Consider the following 21,853-nt stretch of genomic DNA (forward strand, 5'->3'; position numbering starts at 1 on the left):
TGAGGACTAAAACGAGGCAATCACTGATCTTACATTTACATTTAGTCATTTACAAGACGCTTTTGTCCAAATCAATACAGACACTATTCCCTATTCTTTTTCTATTCTATATACTTTTTTCTTTCTCTTATCTCTTATTATATATATGTATATGTATTATATTATCTCTTATATATATATATATATTAGGGCTGTAGTCAACCAAAGAAATGCTTAGTCGACCAAAGTCCTGTCCTGCACAACAATCAGTCGACTAAAAAAAAAAAAAAAAAAAAAAAGACGTGAAAAAACGCGATGTTTTGCTTTTTGATTGAACATTTATTAAACAATTGTCATAGAGTATTTATAAAACAACAACGAAAAAACATCAATAATACATAAAACTATAATAATTATACAATTCTTTGAAAATTAAGTGATTTTTTTTAACTGCAGAGTGAGGAGCACACGTCTGGCCACTGACCGGATCCCTTCAGTAATTCCACCGAGAGCATGTTGACAGCGTTGTCCGTTACCACTGACACCCGCTTCTCTGGTGGAATGTGGTAAGCGTCCGCGAATTGAGTGACATTTTCTCCCGTGTGCGCTGCTTTGTTTCTAACACAACGCTATTCATTTTACAGTCCGCATCGATAAAATGGGCTTTAACTGTCATGTATGCCTCCATTCTAAGCGAAGATCACAAATCAGATGCGAGACCTACAGCCAGGGAGGATTGGAGTAACGGTCTTGTCGTTTTTTTTTTAAATGCGGCCAGACAAAAGATTTAAATTCCTTGGACATTTTGTCAACAAAAGCCAAAACAAGTAGCGTTCTAACTGAATGAATACAGCAAACCTAGCTATATTCCTTACTGAGCGCGAAGCAGCAGTGCAGCCAGCCACAGGTACGGTTCCCGAGTGTTCACGTGGTGCGCTAAACTCTGGCGCTGTTATGTCTAAATTAAAGCATTTAAAGTTTGGGATAAAACATAGGCTAATTATATTTAGAATGCAGTAATATATAACTGGTAATAAAGGGAATAAATATCAAGGAGTAAATCAATGAAAATTTCTTCATTGGTGAAAAAAAAAAAAAAATGCAACAGGTCGACCAGTATAAATGTCAGTCGACCAAGACGTCATCGACCGATTAGTCGACTAAACGACTAAAGTTGACAGCCCTAATATATATATATATATATAAAATAAGAGATAAGAGAAAGAAAAAAGTATATGGAATAGAAAAAGAATAGGGAATAGTGTGTCAGAGGGTCTTTTTTATAATAAATAAAAAAGAAAACAAATTGACAAAATAGAATTAGAATAGAGAGAGCTAGACTTGCAGCTGCTCAGCTCTGATCTTCGAGTGGTTTTATTTTTATTTTATTTTACTTTTTATTTAATTATATGTTGTTTTTATTTTGTTATTTTATTCTACTTTTTAATTAATGAATTGAAAAAATTATTTATTTATTTATTTATTTTAGCACTAAATGTAAATAAAGTGATAAGAATGAAAGAAAATCATTTGGTCTAGGTATTGATATACCATAAAATAAAATGTGCAAACTAAATACAATAAACACTCAACATGATATAAATAAATAATAGGAACACAATTATTTAGTTACTGTTATTATGCTCCTATATGAAAGTGACTGGATTCTCTCTCACAGTAATCTCAGACAGACCTCCACCCGTCGTCCGCCAGGGTCCCACCAACCAGACCGTGGCTGTAGATGGGACGGTGGTCCTGGGATGCCAAGCCACCGGCACGCCGACTCCCACCATCCTGTGGAGGAAAGACGGGGTCCTGGTGTCCACCCACGACTCTCGCCTCAAACTGCTGGACACGGGAGCCCTGCAGATCCGTTACGCCAAGGTACGGTGGCTCTGAGGGCTCAGAACCACATCAAAGCCTGACATATTTATCATGCAGATAATTGTACAGTACCAGGGGACATGACTCGGGTTCATGGGAACCTTTTCCTTTGGTGGATTTATAGCTTTGAAACTCTTCTCTGACCCTCATGATGCATTAAAACGCTCACGTATGGAGGTTTGAGCATGTGTTCGTTTGCTGCACCAAACCAACTTGTTCTCGTAAAGTACTGTTTTCCTTGTTCGTTTTTCCTTAGTTACAGATTTTTATGGAATTTTCCATTCCAAACACACCGCACAGAACAACTATTTACAGGGAATCTTGAGCAGTTTTGTGCTGTGCCGCTCGTCTTTATTAATATTTTATTCATGGAGGTTTCTGAATGCGGCAGGGTGCTTTATTGGATGCGGTTAGCTGCTGTTGGCAGATCTGTTTTTGAGCCGTTAGCTGTTTTATTCCCAGATATCTGAGACTGCACTGCAGGATTCACTGACAGAATCAAATAATCACAGCTCCCTTTATAAAAATGTTGTGTTGTGAATTCTTTTCGCACGTTTAGGTAACATTTCCACAGATTTACCACATACATATTAGTAAAAAATAAAATAATTACCATGATAAAAATGTGGCTTTTAATTAGCATGCTTTGTTTATAATTTTTATTTTTTATTAACTTTATTAGTTCATTAATGAGACTGGGTACTGAAAATTATTTCATTACTTTCATAGCCATAATTAAATTTTGTTTAAACAGTAAAATGTCATTTTTTTCAAACGTCCCTTATTTTTTTTCACAATTTTTTTTTACCATTTATTTAGTTTTTATGTAAGCATAAAACTAAAAAATGTTGTCAGATTTGTATTTTTTTTTATTTTTAGACCGTTTCAGTTTATTTTTAGAGGTTTATTTATATATATATATTATAATATATATATTATATATTATATATATATATATATTTTTTTTTTTTTTGATCAGGGACAATGCACAAAAAAAACATTAGTCTAAAAAGAAGAGATGTCATGTGCCAGGTTATAGCAAAAAATGCTAATTTCCACCCGCAGTCCCTGGACAGGTAGATGTTATAGGCCCTACGTACAAAAGTTCATAAAATATATACAGAATAATATTTATATTTTATTTTATATATATATATATATATATATATATATATATATATATAAATAACTTTTTTAGCCTTTTGGTTTTTTTCTTTTTTTAAATAAAAGACTAAATATCTCAGTTTCATATGTTATCATTATCACATCATCTGGAAAAAATACTGAAAATTATTTCATTACATTTATAGCCGCAATTTAATTTTAATCTCAAAACTAGACTAAAATACCATATTTTCTATGCAGTATGTTTTTTTTAAATAATAGTTTAAGTTTATTTTTAGGTGTTTATATATACATATAATAAGTAAATAATAATAATAATAATATCGGTCCAAAGTATTGATACAGTATTGCTATATTGATCATACATCCTTACTTATTTAAATTAGCTGATGATCAGTCTTTATGTCTTGTTTCTGCATGCATCTTTGAAGGTTTGTGCTTCTGTTGGTGTGTGAGTGGTGTGTGTCGTACAGCATCAGACAGGCTTTCCTTTCATCCCTCACTACAGCACATCATCATCATCTCACACACAGACGGCCAGTGTTCAGAGAGCTGTCAGTCAGCCTGCAGGTTTTGATATGTGAACACACACTCCTGCTGTCACCCCCCTTCAGTCGTGAGGGGGAGGGGAGTGTTTCCTGTCACCGCACACACACACGTGAGCGCGTGCATGGGTTCCCCCTGCACAGGGGTCAAAGGTCCCAGCAGTGTGGGCTGTCAGAATACGACTTTAATTAACATAGATGTCTCACTTGACGACGCCTCGCTTCTTTTAAAGAATAGAGGAGAGATAAAGCGAATTCAGGAGATGCGTCTCTATCTGTTGCGCTTCAGGCGGTCCACAGTAATGAACATGTCATTAAGCGAAAACACACACACACACACCAGTAGCTCCAGATATACTGTCTATTTCTGGTGACTTTCATACCTCCTCCATAAATTGACTGACGTGTTCTTAAATGTATCTTTTTTTTCTTTAAGATATTAGCATACACCAACACTACATCATACAGTCACTATAATTGTCATTCTGTGCTAAGAAACCACTGTCTAGGAACATACATGTAAATGTTAGTCTTTTATTTTTCCCGCTTTTACAATTTTTGTTTCATTCATTAATTTATTTAGATTTCCTAATGAGTTCTCCAATTGATTGCAGGTTTGGGAAAATTATTCTATTAATTAAAACTATTTTATTTTATTGTTTTATTTATTTATTTTTTAATCATCATTTTGATTACCAATTATGTCCTCAGATTAACTACAGGTTTTAAGGAATTTTATTTACTTGTTTGTTTTTAATCATCAAATAACATCCTTTTTTTAATTTTGTTTTGTGTTTTGTTTGCAAATGCTAGTGGTGCAGACATTCCATATGCCACCTTTACATAATATTTGTGTACATCTGATCATCTATGAAAGCAGATGAATTCATACATTCTAAATAGTACACATTGGAAGAATATCTGTTCAATGTAACTTTATCAACGTATTACATACGAGCAGACAAAACATTGTACAATGTAGACTGTGTAATCTGGTGTGAAATGACATTATAGTGTTATTTTGGAGCTGAATGCAGGAAAATCATTATTAATGTATAGCATATGTGTATATTTGCTTTAATAGAGGTATTTGTTTTCTTGATTTCAGCTGGGAGACACTGGCATGTACACGTGCACCGCGTCCACCCCCAGCGGAGAGGCGTCTTGGAAGGCTTACCTGGAGGTGCAAGGTACAACAGAGAGTAAGACAAGATAACAGACAATAGAGTGAGAGTGCTGAGAACCAGATGTCAGGAAATTAAGTGTAAAATTGAGTTTGAAATTAAACCTTCGTCTGCCTGTAATTGGTTTTCATTGTCCCCCCACCCTGCTGCACTGGGGGAACGAAAAAAAAACATTTTGTTTCTCAGTATTTTTCTCTTCTTTTCCAACACAAATAACTGAATGTCCTTAAAGCAAGATTTACATGCTAGTGGGGTGAGGAAAATAAACACAGTTCAAAAGGGAAAACAAGTCTATTTACCCTAGTGGCAAATTTTGTAGCATAAAAAAAAACGTTTCTATAAAAACAAGACTTGATATCTATTTAATATTTCATAAAATGTCTGATACTGCATATAGTATTTTGCTTCCCATGTAAATTGACCTTGTTTTAAGAATCCTTAGATATTTATTTAATTGTAAAGCTATTTAGACCGGAAAGCAAGGCAAAAATAGTAAAAAAAAACAAAAAAAACAAAAACAAAACAGTTTTGGGTTGTAAGCATTGCACAGGGTGATATGCTCGTGTGTTTATGGTTTCAGAGTTTGGTGCTCCTGTTCAGCCGGGCCGACCCACAGATCCCAACCTCATCCCCAGCGCCCCCTTCAAACCAGAGGTCACGGACGTCAGCCGCACCGCTGTGTCTCTGTCCTGGAAGCCCAACCTGAACGCTGGAGCCACGCCCACTTCTTACGTCATAGAGGCCTTCAGGTGACATCATCAGTTTTGACTATACTTCTCTATCATTGGTCCGTTTGGTTGTACGAGCGTTTGCTTTATAAACATTTGTGGATATCCTTATAAGCAAATGGCGGTTTTGTAAATACCCAGTCCATTTGCTGCGGCATGTCATAAATAATCATACCCACGTCTGTGCTTTCCTGAAAGCCCTGAGTTATGCGGTAATGTATGTAGTTGCGATGTTTCGCTACAAAGTTTGGGCCGCAGGGTAAACTGACGTTTGATTTGTGTGGTGTGGACGGCAGCCATGCGGCGGGCAGCAGCTGGCAGACGCTCGCGGATCACGTGAAGACAGAGAGCTTCGTTCTGAAGGGTCTGAAGCCCAGCGGCGTCTACCTTTTCCTGGTGAGAGCGGCTAATGCGTACGGCCTGAGCGACCCGAGCCCCATCAGCGACGCTGTCAAGACACAAGGTCAGTTCACCTTTGACCTCCCTGACAAGCGTCCTTTCACCTGTTTTAAATATTGCACCCATGAGAGTTCTGAAATGTATCACTATTTTGTGTATTGTTCTGGGGTATTTGCTGTTCATATATGCTAGTGCTTCATATTTTCTATGTGGTTTGTTTATGTGAGTAGACGTCCCACCAACCAGTCAAGGAGTGGACCATGGGCAGATCCAGAGGGAGCTGGGAGATGTTGTCATTCACCTCCACAATCCCACAATTCTCTCGTCATCTTCTGTCAGAGTCCAGTGGACTGTGAGTGATACCACAGTTTCTTTTAAAGGAATAGTTCACTCAAAAATTTAAATTTTCTGTAATTAATTACTCTTATGTCGTTCCAAACACGCAAGCCCATCATTCATCTTCAGAACACAAATGAAGATATTTTTTATTAAATCTGAGAGCTTTATGAGCCTGTATAGACAGCAATGCAACTGACACGTTCAAGGCCCAGAAACACAGTTAGGACATTATTAAAATAGTCCATGTGGCATCAGTGGTTCAACCTTAATATTCTACAAGAATACGTTTTGTGCGCAAAGAAAACTAAATTATTCAACAATTCTTCTGATTTCTGATTTCATCAAAATATCTTAATTTGTGGAATTTGATTTGGAATGACACAGATTTGACGAATTTGAAGTTTTATCTGGTATTGAACAAATTAATTTAGGTTTAATTAAACAGTGTGTTCTAAACATCTGAAGTCAAGGTTAATTCTGTTCAGATTTTCACTCCGCAAACGCATGCACAGAAGAACAGAAGTATTCCCAGCATGTTCATTTTTAACATTTTGGGTCGTTCGCACTTTATACGTATTTAATCAGAAACAGCTGAAACGACATCTGCTTTTATTGGGGCGGATCAATAATTGATTAAAATCTTTACAAGCGTGTACAGTTCTCCTCCCTCCTCGGCCACATGGACTGATCGCAGTCATTTCATATCCTCCGATATGAAAATCTTTGCACATTAGAAGTCAACAGAAGCTCAATTCAGATTTTTGCATAGGATAAGTATTTCAACGCACACCCACAAAGCCACAAAAAAAAAAAAAAAAAAACCTGGTGTAGCTAACTAGCAACAAATGTCATAGAAATTCCTAGTCCTGGACAATGCTAATGCTAATCATTAGCAAGCGTTTACAGCATCTAAGTGATTTGGTTTTGCCCTGTTCTTGCCTGTAGGTCGAGCAGCAGTCTCAGTACATTCAGGGCTATAAGGTGATGTACCGGCCGTCCCCAGAGGGCGCTCAGCAGCGGCTGGAATGGGCCATGTTTGAGGTTCGAACCCTGGGGGAGAACAGCGCAGTCGTCACGCAGCTTAAGAAAGGCGTGACCTATGAGTTCAAAGTCCGACCTTTCTTCAACGAGTTCCAAGGCACCGACAGCGACATCAAAGTGGCCAGGACCCTGGAGGAAGGTGAGGAGAGCTTCCAGACATTTGACTGTGTGCTCTTTAAAGCATAATGTCCCACGATTTCTGTCTCATTCACTTCACAGTAGTCACTATACAATGCAATGTGCATATATATATATATATATATATATATATATATATATATATATATATATATATATATACACATACAGAGCTGGGTAGTAACTGATTGAATGTATAACGTTATTAGCTTTTCTTTACATTTATGAACCCCCTGCAGTTCCTTGACGAAGCACAGTTTAGGAAATCTTTATGTAATGTAAGGTTTAATGCACTTCATTATGTTAATAACAACAAATATAATATATTTTCTTTCTCTTTGCATTTTTATATCAATATGGTTCAAGATTATCATATTTAAATCAACATGATTAAGTAAAAAGTAATTCAGAAGTTGTCTGATTATATTACTTAAAACGTGTCATGTTATGGATTACGTTACGTTAAGTCAAATTTTTGGAATCAGTAACGCATTAAATTTTTTTTGTTATCTACCCAGCTCTGTATATATGTGTGTTGGTTATATAAATAAGTAGTGTTTCATAAATTAAAAATATATATATTATGGAACATCACATTTACAGTCCTGGGGTAATTTAAATTTATGGATTAGGTTTTGGACGAGGTCTCAGTCAGTTTTTTCATTTATTTTTCATAATTCATAATTTTCAGTTTAAGGTTCACATATGGTAAAAAATAGTAAAATAAAATAGTTTTTTTACTCATGCTCCTGGGATAATGAAAATTTTTTTGGGTTCGTTTCAGACCAGGTTTTAGTCAGTTTTTTTTTTTCTCTCTCTATGTTCATATATGGTTTAGTTTTGTGAAACAATTTATAATACTTTTTTATTTTATTAAAAAAAATATATATATATATATATATATATATATAATAATTTATTACATAAATTGAATATAAATTATTATAAATATTTTTTCACTCACATTCCTGGGCAAAATCAACCGTTTTGCATCTGTGCCTGGGTGTACCCGCTCACACAGGAAATAGAAAGACCCTGAGTTTATTTTTTGGGTTTGGCTCGATCTCAGTCACAGGCTTCATTCAGGTTTTCTGCATACCTGTGCAGAAAGACACTCGCCTGCATTAAGTAGTTCTCATTTCTGTTAACGTGTGGTCTGCGGCCCATGAGGGGGGCAAAGCGGGCCGTTTAAAATACTTCACGAAAGCCAAGCAGCTAAAGAGAAGCCAAAAAGCGAAGGCTCAAACAACTGCTGTGCTAATTGTTCTGAGGGTGTGGCGTCTGTGGCTCTGGTGAACGCCAGCCATTTGGTCTGCTCCAAATTTGCCTGTGTGTGTTTGTGTGCGCCTGCTTTTTTATGCAGTTGAAATGCAAAACGTCAGAGACAGCAAAGATATAGCAAAATTTTCACTCCAGGGCTTTGTGTTAACATTCATTCATGTATCAAGTGTATAATAGTTATGTGAAATGAAGTCCAGTGACAACATTCTGTTCACCCTGAGCTCAAGTATTCATTCTGCTAGCATCTGGCACTGGGACGGTCCAATCATGATGCTTGGCAGTCGCTGCTCATTATTTAAGTGCACTAATACCGCTGAGTGTGTACTATTAAAATGAGTGCTTACATCTGTTTCAGAGAACACACACAGACACATAACTCCTATACATGTCTACATAATGTTTATATGTGCACACAGGCACATGTGAAATCTTCATATTTGCATAATTTAAGGTGTATATGCACATGCAGAACATGTGTATATTGTAAGGTGTGTGTAACATCCCGCTCGTGTCTCTTATCGCAGCGCCCAGTGCTGCTCCCAGGGGGGTCACCGTAACGGGAAGCGGAGACAACAGCACAGCTATTCTGGTATCCTGGCAACCGCCCCCAGAGGAGGAGCAAAACGGCGTGGTGCAGGAATATAAGGTACAAACCACAGGAAACAGACAATGAGAGAGAGAGAGACAAAGAGAGCATGAAAAAAAAAACAACAGCAACAGAATGAAGGATGGTTGTAGAGGAAGGAAATAGGAAGTGGAAGAGGAAATTATATTTACTGGCTCACACTCCATTCATTTTTTTTATGTGCTGCTGAATAAATTCTGAGAGTGTAGCGGTTGAAGGGTTGATTTTCATTGGGGGGAATTCAGATGTTGTGAAATGCTGCCACCTAGTGGTTCACGTGCGGTTTTACCACAATAGCCGTCCAGACAGACGTGATCATACGGATTGTTTTGAAATGTTTTTTTTTTTACTTATCTTGCAGGTTGTTTTTTTTTAATCATTATTATATTTATGCCAAAACATCACTTTATACGTATTTGAAATTATAAATCAAAATAAAAAATTATAATATTGTATTTAAATAATTGTTATATATATATATATATATATATATATATATATATAATATTAATATAAAATAAAAAAAGAAAATAAAAATGTAAAATTCTTAATAAAATGTTCTGTCGTGTGTGTGTGTGTGTGTGTGTGTGTTTTTTTAAACTAAAGTACAATGTTATATTGGTTGTTGTTTTGATTAGGGTTAGTTTCAGGCAACAACAAAAACACAAAAACATTTTTACTAGTTAGTAGTGTGTTTTAAAACAATTACCATATAAACATGCTACATTATATTTCAAAAGATAATTACATTTCCAAATTACATAATTATTTTGTAGATGCTTTTTGTATTTTTTTTTTTTCTGCTTTGTATTTCATACACAATTGTACATACTAACATACAGTATTTAATTGTGGCATCAATTTTCTAGCTAACCTGCGTTCCCTTTGTTTCTTCTCCTTATTTTCATCTTGCGTGTCTTTATTTGCTTTTCATATCCAAACAAGATAACGGAGGCCATGTTTTGTGTTTTGTTTTATTTTGGTAGGGTTGTTTTTGTTTGTTTTACCAAAGTACGATGTTGTTTTTACTAGGGCTACTTTCAGACAAAATATATTTTTGACTGGTTAATAGACTGTTAAAATGGTACTTATAAAAATGCTGCATTATTTTTCATAAGATAATTGCGTTTGCAAATTAAGAATACGATTTTTTTGTAGATGCTTCGTGTCTTTTTGTGTCCCCTTTGTATTTGTAGTCATAACGCAATTGTACTAGCAAATATAATTTCGGCAACTGCATGTCTTAATGTGCTTTTCATGTCCAAACAAGATAACAAAGCCCATCTCATACGATATTCCTCTCAGGCTCTTAAATTGTATGGCTTTGCGGTGTTTTGGTATTTAGTTCGTAGGCCGTGGCTGACGAGAAGAGGTGCGGTTCGAGTCATTCAGTCCCAGTTAATTTTCCAGGTAAATGTTTTCAGGCAGTTGAAGGAAGGTAGTCAGTAATTTCCTGCTTGTTAAATTGGGCGGAGGAGGAATTTTCGCTAATCACTTTTCTTATACACTTATTCTTTCTACCCCGTTATGCCTCAGGAGAACCGTCAAACCGTCCTTTCTCGTTACTTCACTTTCTCTCTTTCGAGCCATAATCCACTTTTTTCCCCCTCTGAAGCCTTCGGGGATGTCTAAATCTGGTTAGCATTTCCGAAAAAGGGGACGTCAGCATAGAAAAACATGTAAAAAAGCCATTTATCTATGCGTCATTGTGTACAGCTCAGCGTAGATAAGTGCGCTGACCTTCTAATCGAAGTTAGACGGCCAGCGAGGGCCGATCTCACATTTCACCCCGGTGAATGGGCCCCTGCCGGGCCTGTGATTGTGTTAGGATGAGGGTGGCTGATCCCGGCTCTGGTCACGCACAGCGCTGCACACACACTTTGATGCTCATTTGGACGCCACGGTTAGCTGAGCTTCCCGAGAGGAGGAAAGACTAGGGTTCGGTGCGTGCAACAAAAACAAAACTGCATTTTCATGTCAGGGAACATCAGACCTTTGACATGAAGACAGAATGACGGAATGTGGGTACCACAGATAGGGAGTGTTTATTCTGGGTGGTGAATCTTGTTTTCATGACATGTTTCAACTTTAGCGCTACATGATAGTGTGTGAACTGAAGCAGGAGGGCTGTCAAATACATTTACTAACTAGCTTTGAGGAAACTCTAGTTTTATTTTAAGGAAAGTCGCGCTTTATTTTCAGATGAGAAATATTTGTACGTAACAATGATAAAGTTAGCGAAACAAGTCGTATATTTGTACAAACACAAAAGCTTGGGAACACTTTACTGATTTGATGCTTCTCATGATCAAAGTATTTTGATAAATATGTATTTAAACATAATATTACTATTTAAACGTTGTTATTATTATTATTATTATACATAGGTTTTGAAACGCTTGACTGAATCCATGCCTCTTATGATGATAAAAAATATTTTGTTTTAAAGACTTGTTTAAATTCTTTAAAATACGTTTTGTAGACAAAATATAGAAATGCACAGATTTATAAATAGTAATTTTTTTTTTTTTTTTTTTTACACAGTTTTGATTAAACTTGACTGAAATTATGGTTCTCGTGATCTTATAAAATATTTTTTCAAAGACTTCTTTTAATCCTCGAAATTATTTTATTTTTACCAATTATTATTATTATTATTATTATTAGGATCATGTGAAGCATAAATTCAGTCAAGTGTGTCCAAACCTGTGTGTAAAAAATATTATTATTACTATTTATGCTTTAAATTATATTATAATAATGCTAATGCTGTTAATAATAACATGAAATAAAAACAAAAGTTTTTTAATGGACACTACATAATTTCTATACTTACATTTGTGTTTTTTCATAGTTAAAGAGTTGTTTAGACTATTGAGATGTCCAAAATATTAATCATAAATTATGTGTGCCCAAACATTTGACATGTTAAATTGTAAGTATCACTTAAAAAGGTTCACCCTTTCGGAAAAGACTTGTTAATCAAAATTATTTATGTTGAATAAGTGTTAACTGCTTGTTTTCTTGACTTTCCCCCTCAGATCTGGTGTCTGGGTAATGAAAGCCGATACCACATTAACCGCACGGTGGATGGATCCACACACTCGGTTCTGATTCCCGGCCTGCTCTCAGGGGTCACGTACAGGGTGGTGGTGGCAGCCAGCACCGGGGCCGGTCCCGGGGTCAAGAGCGAGGCTACGTCCTTCCAGCTGGGTAAGTCGGACCGGGATGCTGTTCTGGTTAACCGAGACGCTCGACTCTGCCAGACCACTGTTATTCAATACTAGCAGCTAAAGAAGAGCACAATATGAATAGTTGAGTCTGATAACTGGTTACAGAGAAACAACAAACAGCTACCGGCCCATTTTAACACCCGGAAAGGTTTGTGATAATGGACATTATTTAAGGCCTGCGCTTTAAAAAACATACAGTTTACACTTGTGAATAGCGTGGTTGTAACTTGCTTTGTGGTTAGCCATCAAGAAGTATGTAATTTACAAAAACAGCCTTATCAGAGTCCTCATTCTCATCTGAGAATAAAGGAGACGTCAAGTAAAGTGCAGTATACTTTAGTGCTGCAAAGCCTTTAATTGCTTTAAGTTTAATTCTCCATTATTAATTCTCCATTAACTTACCAGCTTTAACTTGTTCAGCCTGGAGACATCGGTGGCAGCGGTTAAACTGCACTGAATGGAAGTGATTGTGACGCAGCCTGGTGTTGTGCCAATGGATACAGGTGGATAATAGGCCATCCGTTTATGCAAATCTGGTTTTAATAAGATGCCAATCACTGCTGTCAGAAACTAGTTTATAGTCATTCATTTGACTGAGAGAGATTAAATGGTCTTTTGAAACACTGTTGGATGCACAAAGAGAGACTCATACAGTAAAGTATGCTAAGAAAAACAGTTGATCAACATTTGGACTTGATATAAAGCAACTGTTGTTGTAGTGTTAGACCAAGCTGTTTTTAGTAGTAAGCAGTATATTGTGCATGTATGTTGGTCTACATGACTATGACGACCAAGGGTGAGGTTTTTGTACTTGCTACTTAAAAAGTAAATAGAAAACGAATGTGCAGTATTTGAAAAAGTACCTTGGCTAACTTATTGCAGGGTAAATTCAGAATTTAGGTAATTTACATTTGTCATACCGTGAGCTTGCTTGCATCTCCGCATCCTACGCACCTGTCCTGTCCTGTCCTGTCCTGTCCTGGCCCGTCCTGTCCTGGCCTCTCAGCGGAGTCTCAGTCACAACCGAACAACAAACAACACCTCTGAGACACGAAGTACAGAGCACAGACTGAGAGAGAGATGTTCAGGCTTTGGGAGAACCTGTCTGCCCCCAGCTAAAAAAATATCAAAAAAGACAAAAACTGAACATAGTTAAAAAGATGAAAGTGACGCCCACATGAAATGCAGGGAGGAAGGGGAAAAGATGAAAAAAAGAAAGAAGTCAATGGAATGAGTTTTTTTTCCGGTTTGACAGCGCTAGTTTCTCTTTAAAGTAGAAATAAGAGAGGGCAACCGAGAGCGACAGCACAGAAGAGAAGTTGCTTTGTGGTTGCAGTTCTTCATGGACAATTAAAAAAGAGTGTGTTTAGAGCTTTTACATATTATGTAAAAGTTGAATTATGAATGACGAGCCGCTGTCTGCAGACATCAGCTTGTCATTCATAATTCATCTTTTAAATAATATATAAAAGTACTGAACACACTTTTTAAACTTCTTATTCCAGTTCAAAGTCAGTATTTAGCAAAATTCCCATTATGAAACATAAAGAAAAATGAACAGCTCTGAATGAAACTAAATTGTGATTTCATCCATATTTTTTCTATTGCCGTTTTATGTTTGAAGTAGAATTATAGTGTTATTTTTGACTAAAATTATTATTGCTACTGCTGTTGGTATTAACAATAAACATTTTCTGTATAATCTTTTACAAATTTAAAGGAATGTTTTGCATTAAACAAGTTCTGTGACATGCAAAGAATATTTATATAATATGTCATTTTTATTTATACTATGTCTATTAATGAATTTATTATCTTATTTTAGTAAATACAATTATATAAAAAGTTTTACAAATTTAATGGAATATTGAGTTAAAAAAGTTGTCATGCAAAAAAAAAAAAAAGAAAGAAAAAAAGTGATGTAATTTATTTTATTTGATTATTTTTGGTTTGCAATTATTCTTTAGTTGTCTGTTATATTAAATGGTTTTACTATTATAGTTATAGATTTTTAATCTGACAGCATTCTGCAGGTTTATTTGACCTTTAATTATTGCATCCGTGTTATGGTTCTATCAAATGATTTTTTCTCATTCCTCATGGTCTCTTTCTCTCAGACTCGTCAGGCCGTGTTCTTTCGCCTCCGCCGGACGATGACAATACGATTTCCCAGCAGATCTCAGACGTGGTGCGTCAGCCGGCCTTCATCGCGGGCATCGGCGCGGCCTGCTGGATCATCCTCATGGTCTTCAGCATCTGGCTTTACCGTCACCGCAAGAAGAGGAACGGCCTGAGCAGCAGCTACGCCGGCATCCGCAAAGGTCAGCCCAGACAGCTTGAACTTCCGTTCTCTTTTAGCGCTGGTGCTACACAACAGTCTGTTCCCATATAATGATTTAGAAACACATCAAATATAACATCAGTAGGAGGCTAGTCACTCCAACCTAATAATTATGAATCCCTGAGCTGTCATTAAAGTGTGTCTCGTCTTAAACAGAAGACTTCTAGCTGATCTTTTAATATTGAGTTTGTGTTAGTCAGAGGCAGATGTTTATTCGTTTTCTTATCAACTGTTCTTTCTTTCTTTGGCCTGTAGTGTCTCTGGTTTAGTGTTTGGCCTCGAGCTGTGCAGCTGCTCGTGTTTGAATTTGTAATCTCAGGTTTAATCCCAAACATCAGCCTATTTTATACTTATATAATACTTTTCCTGAATTAGTTAAACCCGATCCATAGCCACAGAATTCAGATTTTGTTTTAAAAAGCCGTTTCCTCTCTCGACCCTGATGAATCGTGGCGGATCCTTTACAGTCTGAATTCAGAGCAGCTTTTGCTTTCTTTCTGTTTTCTGTTTCATTGAAGAGATGACTGAGAACGGAACAATGCCGTTTTTTTCCCCCGATGTGTGTCTCAAGGACATGAAGCTAATGGAATGTTTATTGGCAGGAATCTAAAGGAAAAGATCCAAGCCATTCATTAGCGTTCGCATTCATAGACTCCCAAGGCTGGGCTGCATTCAAGTTAATTGAACGTGTCGACCACAAGAGCAGAAAAAAGCCAAAATGAATATGTCCATTTTTCAAGGTTGAGAGCACCTGAATTCATTTAGCAGGATGACTCCACAACATCTTGTTTCAACAACCGCACAAGACTGACAGGCAGCTTTTTAAAAGACGTTCTTTCTAAATGTTAATGGAATTATATATATATATATATATATATATATATATATATATATATGAATATATATATATGAATATATATATATATATATATATATATATATATATATATATATATGAATATATAGTATATAAACGCACACACACACACACACACAACAAAAAGGGTTTGCAGGTCTCAACATTAAGCCTTGCATGTGGATATGTACTTTTATGGCTTGCAAAACTAAACATGATCTAGTCTGGTCGTCTCCTAGTCTAGTTATAACCAAGTTATCTTGTCTTGGAAGCTTCACTTATAAAAATACAAACAAAAACCTACTACATTATTTATAATAAACTAAAGGTATTTTAATGTTAGTATTAAATAAATAAAACAAATTATTTTACATTTTATTTATTTTATACTAACTTTAAAAATGTTTTAGATAATTTATTAAACTTATATATATATATAAAGGTATATATAATATATATACATGGTATGTATGATATATAAACTATATATTTCACTTTAAAGAATGCACAAGGTATTTTAAAGTTTTTAAATATTATATATATATATATATATATATATATATATATATATATATATTAAAATTAAGAATACTTTTGAATATATATATATATATATATATATATATATATATATATATATATTCAAAAGTATTCTTAATTTTAATTTTATACTAACCTTACAACAAAAGTTACTTATTAAACGATGTATATAACATATAATATATATTTTATAACTATTGTATAAAAGCTTTATATTGCACTTTAAAGAAGAGTTTTTTTTGTTGTTGATATTTTCAGTACACATTAAGCAGGAAAAAAAATCTTAAGTCCTCATTTATGCATTATGCTTAAATGTTATAACCCAGAAGGTACATAGAAAAGTAGTGCTTTTTTGTGCCTTCAAGCAAGTGAGACTGCAAAAAGGACATTTGTCATCATGTAGCACCAATTTTCATTGGTTTTAGCATCTGTTGAGCTACTAAAGACACTCCCGCTTCCTGCAAATACTGTGAAAACCAGGAGAAAGCACAGGTTTGCTATGTTTGAACCAGTAGCTGCAAGGCTCGAGCGTGAACGTGTTTGAGCAGAGGAGGATGATAGAAACACATGAAGTGGGAATCTGCTCTCCGGGTGGACCGGGATGATGGGGAGAGATGGATAATCTTGCAGTGTGTGTGTGATGTACATGTGTGTTAAGATGTGAATGTGTTAAATTGTTTAAAAACACTGATCATCCCCAGACTCCTGAGATTTGATTTATCGTCCACCAAATGATCTTTTTCCCATGCTGCATTTGGCCTGCCAAGCATTGATCTACTTTGCTTCAAAACCTTCATGCATACAGGATAAAATCATCAAAAAACGACCCAATCTATTAGATTCATCTTTTCTCAAAGCACTGCTAAGAATCAGACGAGCGCAGCCGATAAATGTGACATTTGAAAAGGACGGCAGCGGCTGACAATTTTAAAGGTTGTTTTCCCGTAAATACATGAAGATGAGAAGGTGAAGACAGCAGGTGTTGAATTCTGATGTATTGGTGTAATGCTGCCAAAAAACAATCCTGACAGCATCACGCGCAGCAGCTTCCTGCACAGATACTTTGATGTTTCTGATGAGCTGTTTATTATGAATTCTGACCCCATATTTCTCAGATTGATTCAACTGTGTTGCATCATCTGCTTATTGAAGTCTTTGATCAACATGAAGGAAACTAGATTTCACATCAGATCGAGGGCATATGTTATAATAGATTGAAGTCAAAGTTAATAAAGTACACTGTTAGACTGCAGCCTGGCACGAGTTCTTACAATTCACGTCACATAATTGGGTATATTATTATTATTAATTATGTTAATAATGTAAATGTTAATTTTAATTCTGATAATTTAGAATACATTTATAATTTTTTATTTGTTTGTTACATTTATTAATAATACATAATACATGTATATTATTAATATAATTAAATTATATTTTTATGTATAATAATGCAATATAATATTACATGATTTATTATAATAGATTTAAGTCAAAGTTAATAAAGTGCACTGTTAGAGTGCAGCTGAATTCTTGCAGTTCACATGTCACATGTTTGGGTATCTTATAATAATTATAATTATTGTATTTAATTATGAAATGTTTATTTTATTTGATTATATTAATTTAAAATACATTATTATTATTGTTGTTTGTTTGTTTTATATTTGATTATATTAATATGCATTTACTATTACTAAAATTATATTCTTTTATATATATCAGTATGATACAATATTACATATGATTTATTATAATGTTTAAATATGTAAATGTCTAACTTCGTGGAGATTTTGTGGCAAGTATTAGTAGACCTTTTATTTAGTGCATGTTAAAAATAGATAAAATAGAGGAATAATTCTTTCAATTTATAATTAAGCCACACACACACACAAACACACGTGTGTGTGTGTGTGTGTGTGTGTTTGTTTTTGTGAAAAGTGGGGACATCCCATAGGCGTAATGGTTTTTATACTGTACAAACTGTATATTCTATGGCCCTACACCAACCCTACACCTAACCCTAACCCTCACAGGAAACTTTCATTTTTACTTTCTCAAAAAAAAAATAATAATAATTCTGTATGATTTATAAGCGTTTTGAAAAATGGGGACATGGGTTATGTCCTCATAAGTCACCCTCTCCTTGTAATACCTGTGTCATACCCATGTCATTATACAGAGTTGTGTCCTGATATGTCACAAAAACAAGAGCACACACACACACACACACACACACACACACACACACACATATATATATATATATATATATATATATATATATATATATATATATATATATATATATATATATATATATATATATATATATATATATATTATTTTTTTACCTGGGCCAGTAAACAACCTCCCAGAACACCCTAGCAACTGCATATCAACATGCTTAAATAGAAACATCTACACAATCCTAGCATTGCGGTCGGCCTTGCAGTTCATCAGAAACTTTGGATATCAATATTTTCCTCTTGTCTCTGATATATGTACAATTAATCAGACGCACAAACCCACAACTGTTAAACCACAGAGTTCAGATGACGAGGGGAATGAAATGAACTGTGTATTTGTGATGAGGTTTCAGTGTTCAGAGTAATTGGTAACAGACTCGTTACACCAGAGACTGTAAAATATAATCAAAATTGCCTTTTTGAAAACTTTTTCCAATAACTGCATAAATATTTAAGTTTAATGCACAGTGCTGCTTTGATTAATAATGAATTTCTGAATAATAATTATGAATCTGATGAATAATTAATGTGCTCTTTTTCTTTCTCTTTGTTCTGTGTGTCTGCAGTGCCCTCCTTCACCTTCACCCCCACAGGTAATCACACCCTCCTCACAGCACATATGCCCAGAATTCCCACAATCCCTGACGACTTCCTGTCCGCTGGAGTTAGAAAGCGCACGGCAGTATAATGTTTCTCTGCCGTTGTAATGAAGTGTCCCTCAACACACTCCCTTCAGTCACGTTCGTTCTGCACAGCAGAACTCCAAACAAATATGACACAGGCGAAGCGTGGGAGGCACGGCCTCTTTTTAAAAATACATCTCCCCACAAGAAAGGAACCCCAGTCTGAGTTTACATGGATAATCAAAGAGAAGTTCAGGCGCATGGACTTGTCAGCATAAAAAGAAGTCAAAAATAAAAGACAGAGAGGGAGGAAATGCTTAAAGAGAAGAGTGCTTGACTAAAGAGGGCTGTTAGAAGCGGCAGAGCGGCTGATCCTAATGATCCCAAAACTGTGACATCAGAAGTCTTGTGGCCAATTAGACGAAGAGAGGAGCCGGCTAGCGTAAGGACTGAACTCGGATGACTTTTACATACCAGAGAAAGACGCTTAGACCCTTTCATTATCTCATCTCATGCGATCTTTCTGTAACCGCTGTTGACTCACCTGGTTATGGGAGGTTTCTATCAAAGAGATGAGAGAGGAGCAAACCGAACAAGCTTTAATTCCACACGCTCACTGGTTTTAAGCAAAATGCAGGAGCTTGTAAGATATGAAAGAAAATACAAGGCCAACAAAATATGCTCGTTAAAGAGCTCACCCGGAAATCAAAAATCTGCCATCACTCCTAAACTGTAGGAGTTTTTCTATTCTGTGGAAGTTTTCTTTGCCCTTTGACTGCAAGATATTTATTTAATCACATGTTTTCCGTGTTATTTTTTCTCATTAATGTAAACCTCTTTTATCTACAGTGGCTTATCAGAGAGGAGGAGAAGCCGTCAGCAGTGCTGGAAGGTGAGATGTTTAATAAAACACACATTTTGTTATCCGACACTCCGAAGTTAATAATCAGAAGCTAACAGTGTCCATGTGAAGGGTGTGTACTGTAGTGTAACAGCATTTTATTGACACTAGGGGGCATTTTTGTCTTTGCAAAGACATTTTTGGAGATTGTGCAGTGAGACAGAGCCCTGCAGAACCCAGATGAAACAAAAGCCCTCCATTTCTACCCTGCTAATGCAATCATTTACAACCAATTCATTTCACCGTTTACACTGGACCATGTGTGCATTTGTGCACCTCGTTCAAATAGTTGCAGACGATGCTTAGTGTGTGTCTTTCCCTTTGAGTCATTTTTTTTCTTTTAATCAAGCAGGTCTTTGTCCTTGCCTAAAGGAAAGGTTTAAACCTTTTGAAGCTAAAGAGTCTGTTAGAAAAATAAAAGAAAGAGACATACCCTGCTGCAGGGATACGGAACGAACTAGAGAAGAGGAAGCCGCGTTTACTTTGAAGCATCACGTTGAAGATTCATTGCACAAAACTCTTTCTTTGATGTTCTTTTTGTGTCTTTGATAAGTGTTCCTGGAAAAAAACTTCCCTTTTCTCCTCAGAAGCATTCTAATGTGACCTTGAAAGCTAACTATCAAACATAAATCAGTGTTCTGAAATAAAAATGACTTCAACTGTAAGATTTGATAGAAACGGTTACTGTGGATGAATTCATATATGCCTTTAAACAGAGCTTCTCCAGCTCTTGAGATCACGCTGATTGACTGTGACACCCTGGCATGCGCTGGGAGCTCCAAGCTCTTCCTTTAGCGATGGCTGGGTTCATTCGTGTTTTTCTTTCCCAGGCTGGAGCAGCAATGTTCTCTAGCACTTGGGTTATCCGGTCACGGGGCCTCAGGGAAACGGTGTCATCAGCCATGAGCAAGTCAAGCAAACGCAATCCATTTAGCACAGATACAGCCTAATGCACTGAGAGATGCACTGGGATACAAGGAGATGGGATGGGCTTCCTATTTAAAGCTGAAGCGTGTAATTTCTGTGCCATCAAACAGAATAGCCTTCCCTCGGCCTGCCATTGTTCAACAAACTGTTAACCATGCTCAAAACTCACACCAGTGGTGCTGTGTCAGGCTGATTGATTGCTGTCCATAATTGTGGCAATAACAGTTCAAAAATGAATCGGCAATTAACACTACTGATCATGATGATACAGTGTGCATGTACCACTTCCAAGTTAACATTAGTAATAAATCACCATGTGTCTGTGTTTTCCAGGCCAGGTTTGTTGAATATAGGTGAACCAGCTACCCAGCCCTGGCTCGCGGACACATGGCCGAACAGCTGCTCCAATCACAATGACTGCCCCATCAACTGCTGCACCGGCAGCAACGGAAACAGTGACAGCAACCTGGCCACCTACAGCCGCCCAGGTGTGTGTGTGTGTGTGTGTGTGTAGGAGTATAGCTGTTGCAGAAGTGTTCAAAAGCATAATGCTATGCTCCATGTATAGAGGGAAAATTACAAGTAGAGATTTTTTTTCAAGTTTTTTTTTTTATTACAATACTACTACTGGAAGAGATTGATTCTTAAATGAGGAAAATAATTGCTAATGACTAGAAAAACTGTTTTTAATTTATTAACTGTGACTCAAGGACTTGTTTAAATTGATTTAAAGCAATCGTTTACCATTAACGGTGCAGATTTCCCCCTTATACCACATTGTTTGTGCAACGACGTTTTCGTAAATCCCGTTGACGTTTGGGCTTATTAATTTCCACTGTAGTTTCCAACTTGGAAGCAGTACATTCTAGTACGTCTATCCAAGTTGGAAATTCCAACTTTCCAAGTTGAATGGAA

At 36.0% G+C, this 21,853-nt stretch overlaps 1 protein-coding gene across 8 annotated transcripts in view; it reads left to right on the forward strand.

The window, feature by feature from the left end:
• Window positions 1-21,853, forward strand: part of LOC132107755 (roundabout homolog 1-like) — a 281,293-nt gene that overhangs the window by 246,578 nt on the left and 12,862 nt on the right. For 6 of the 8 annotated variants that reach the window (XM_059513931.1, XM_059513930.1, XM_059513937.1 and 3 more), the window contains 12 exons: window positions 1,658-1,863; window positions 4,642-4,735; window positions 5,298-5,466; window positions 5,742-5,908; window positions 6,075-6,196; window positions 7,129-7,363; window positions 9,168-9,289; window positions 12,310-12,481; window positions 14,619-14,822; window positions 19,054-19,080; window positions 19,960-20,002; window positions 21,272-21,426. In XM_059513931.1, the coding sequence (XP_059369914.1) occupies window positions 1,658-1,863; window positions 4,642-4,735; window positions 5,298-5,466; window positions 5,742-5,908; window positions 6,075-6,196; window positions 7,129-7,363; window positions 9,168-9,289; window positions 12,310-12,481; window positions 14,619-14,822; window positions 19,054-19,080; window positions 19,960-20,002; window positions 21,272-21,426 (1,716 nt within the window). The remainder of the gene's footprint in view (window positions 1-1,657; window positions 1,864-4,641; window positions 4,736-5,297; window positions 5,467-5,741; window positions 5,909-6,074; window positions 6,197-7,128; window positions 7,364-9,167; window positions 9,290-12,309; window positions 12,482-14,618; window positions 14,823-19,053; window positions 19,081-19,959; window positions 20,003-21,271; window positions 21,427-21,853) is intronic. The other 2 variants (XM_059513934.1, XM_059513935.1) reach the window with 1 other exon arrangement.

This window comes from Carassius carassius, chromosome 28, assembly GCF_963082965.1.
Source record: "Carassius carassius chromosome 28, fCarCar2.1, whole genome shotgun sequence".
In the NCBI taxonomy this organism is placed as follows: domain Eukaryota; kingdom Metazoa; phylum Chordata; class Actinopteri; order Cypriniformes; family Cyprinidae; genus Carassius; species Carassius carassius.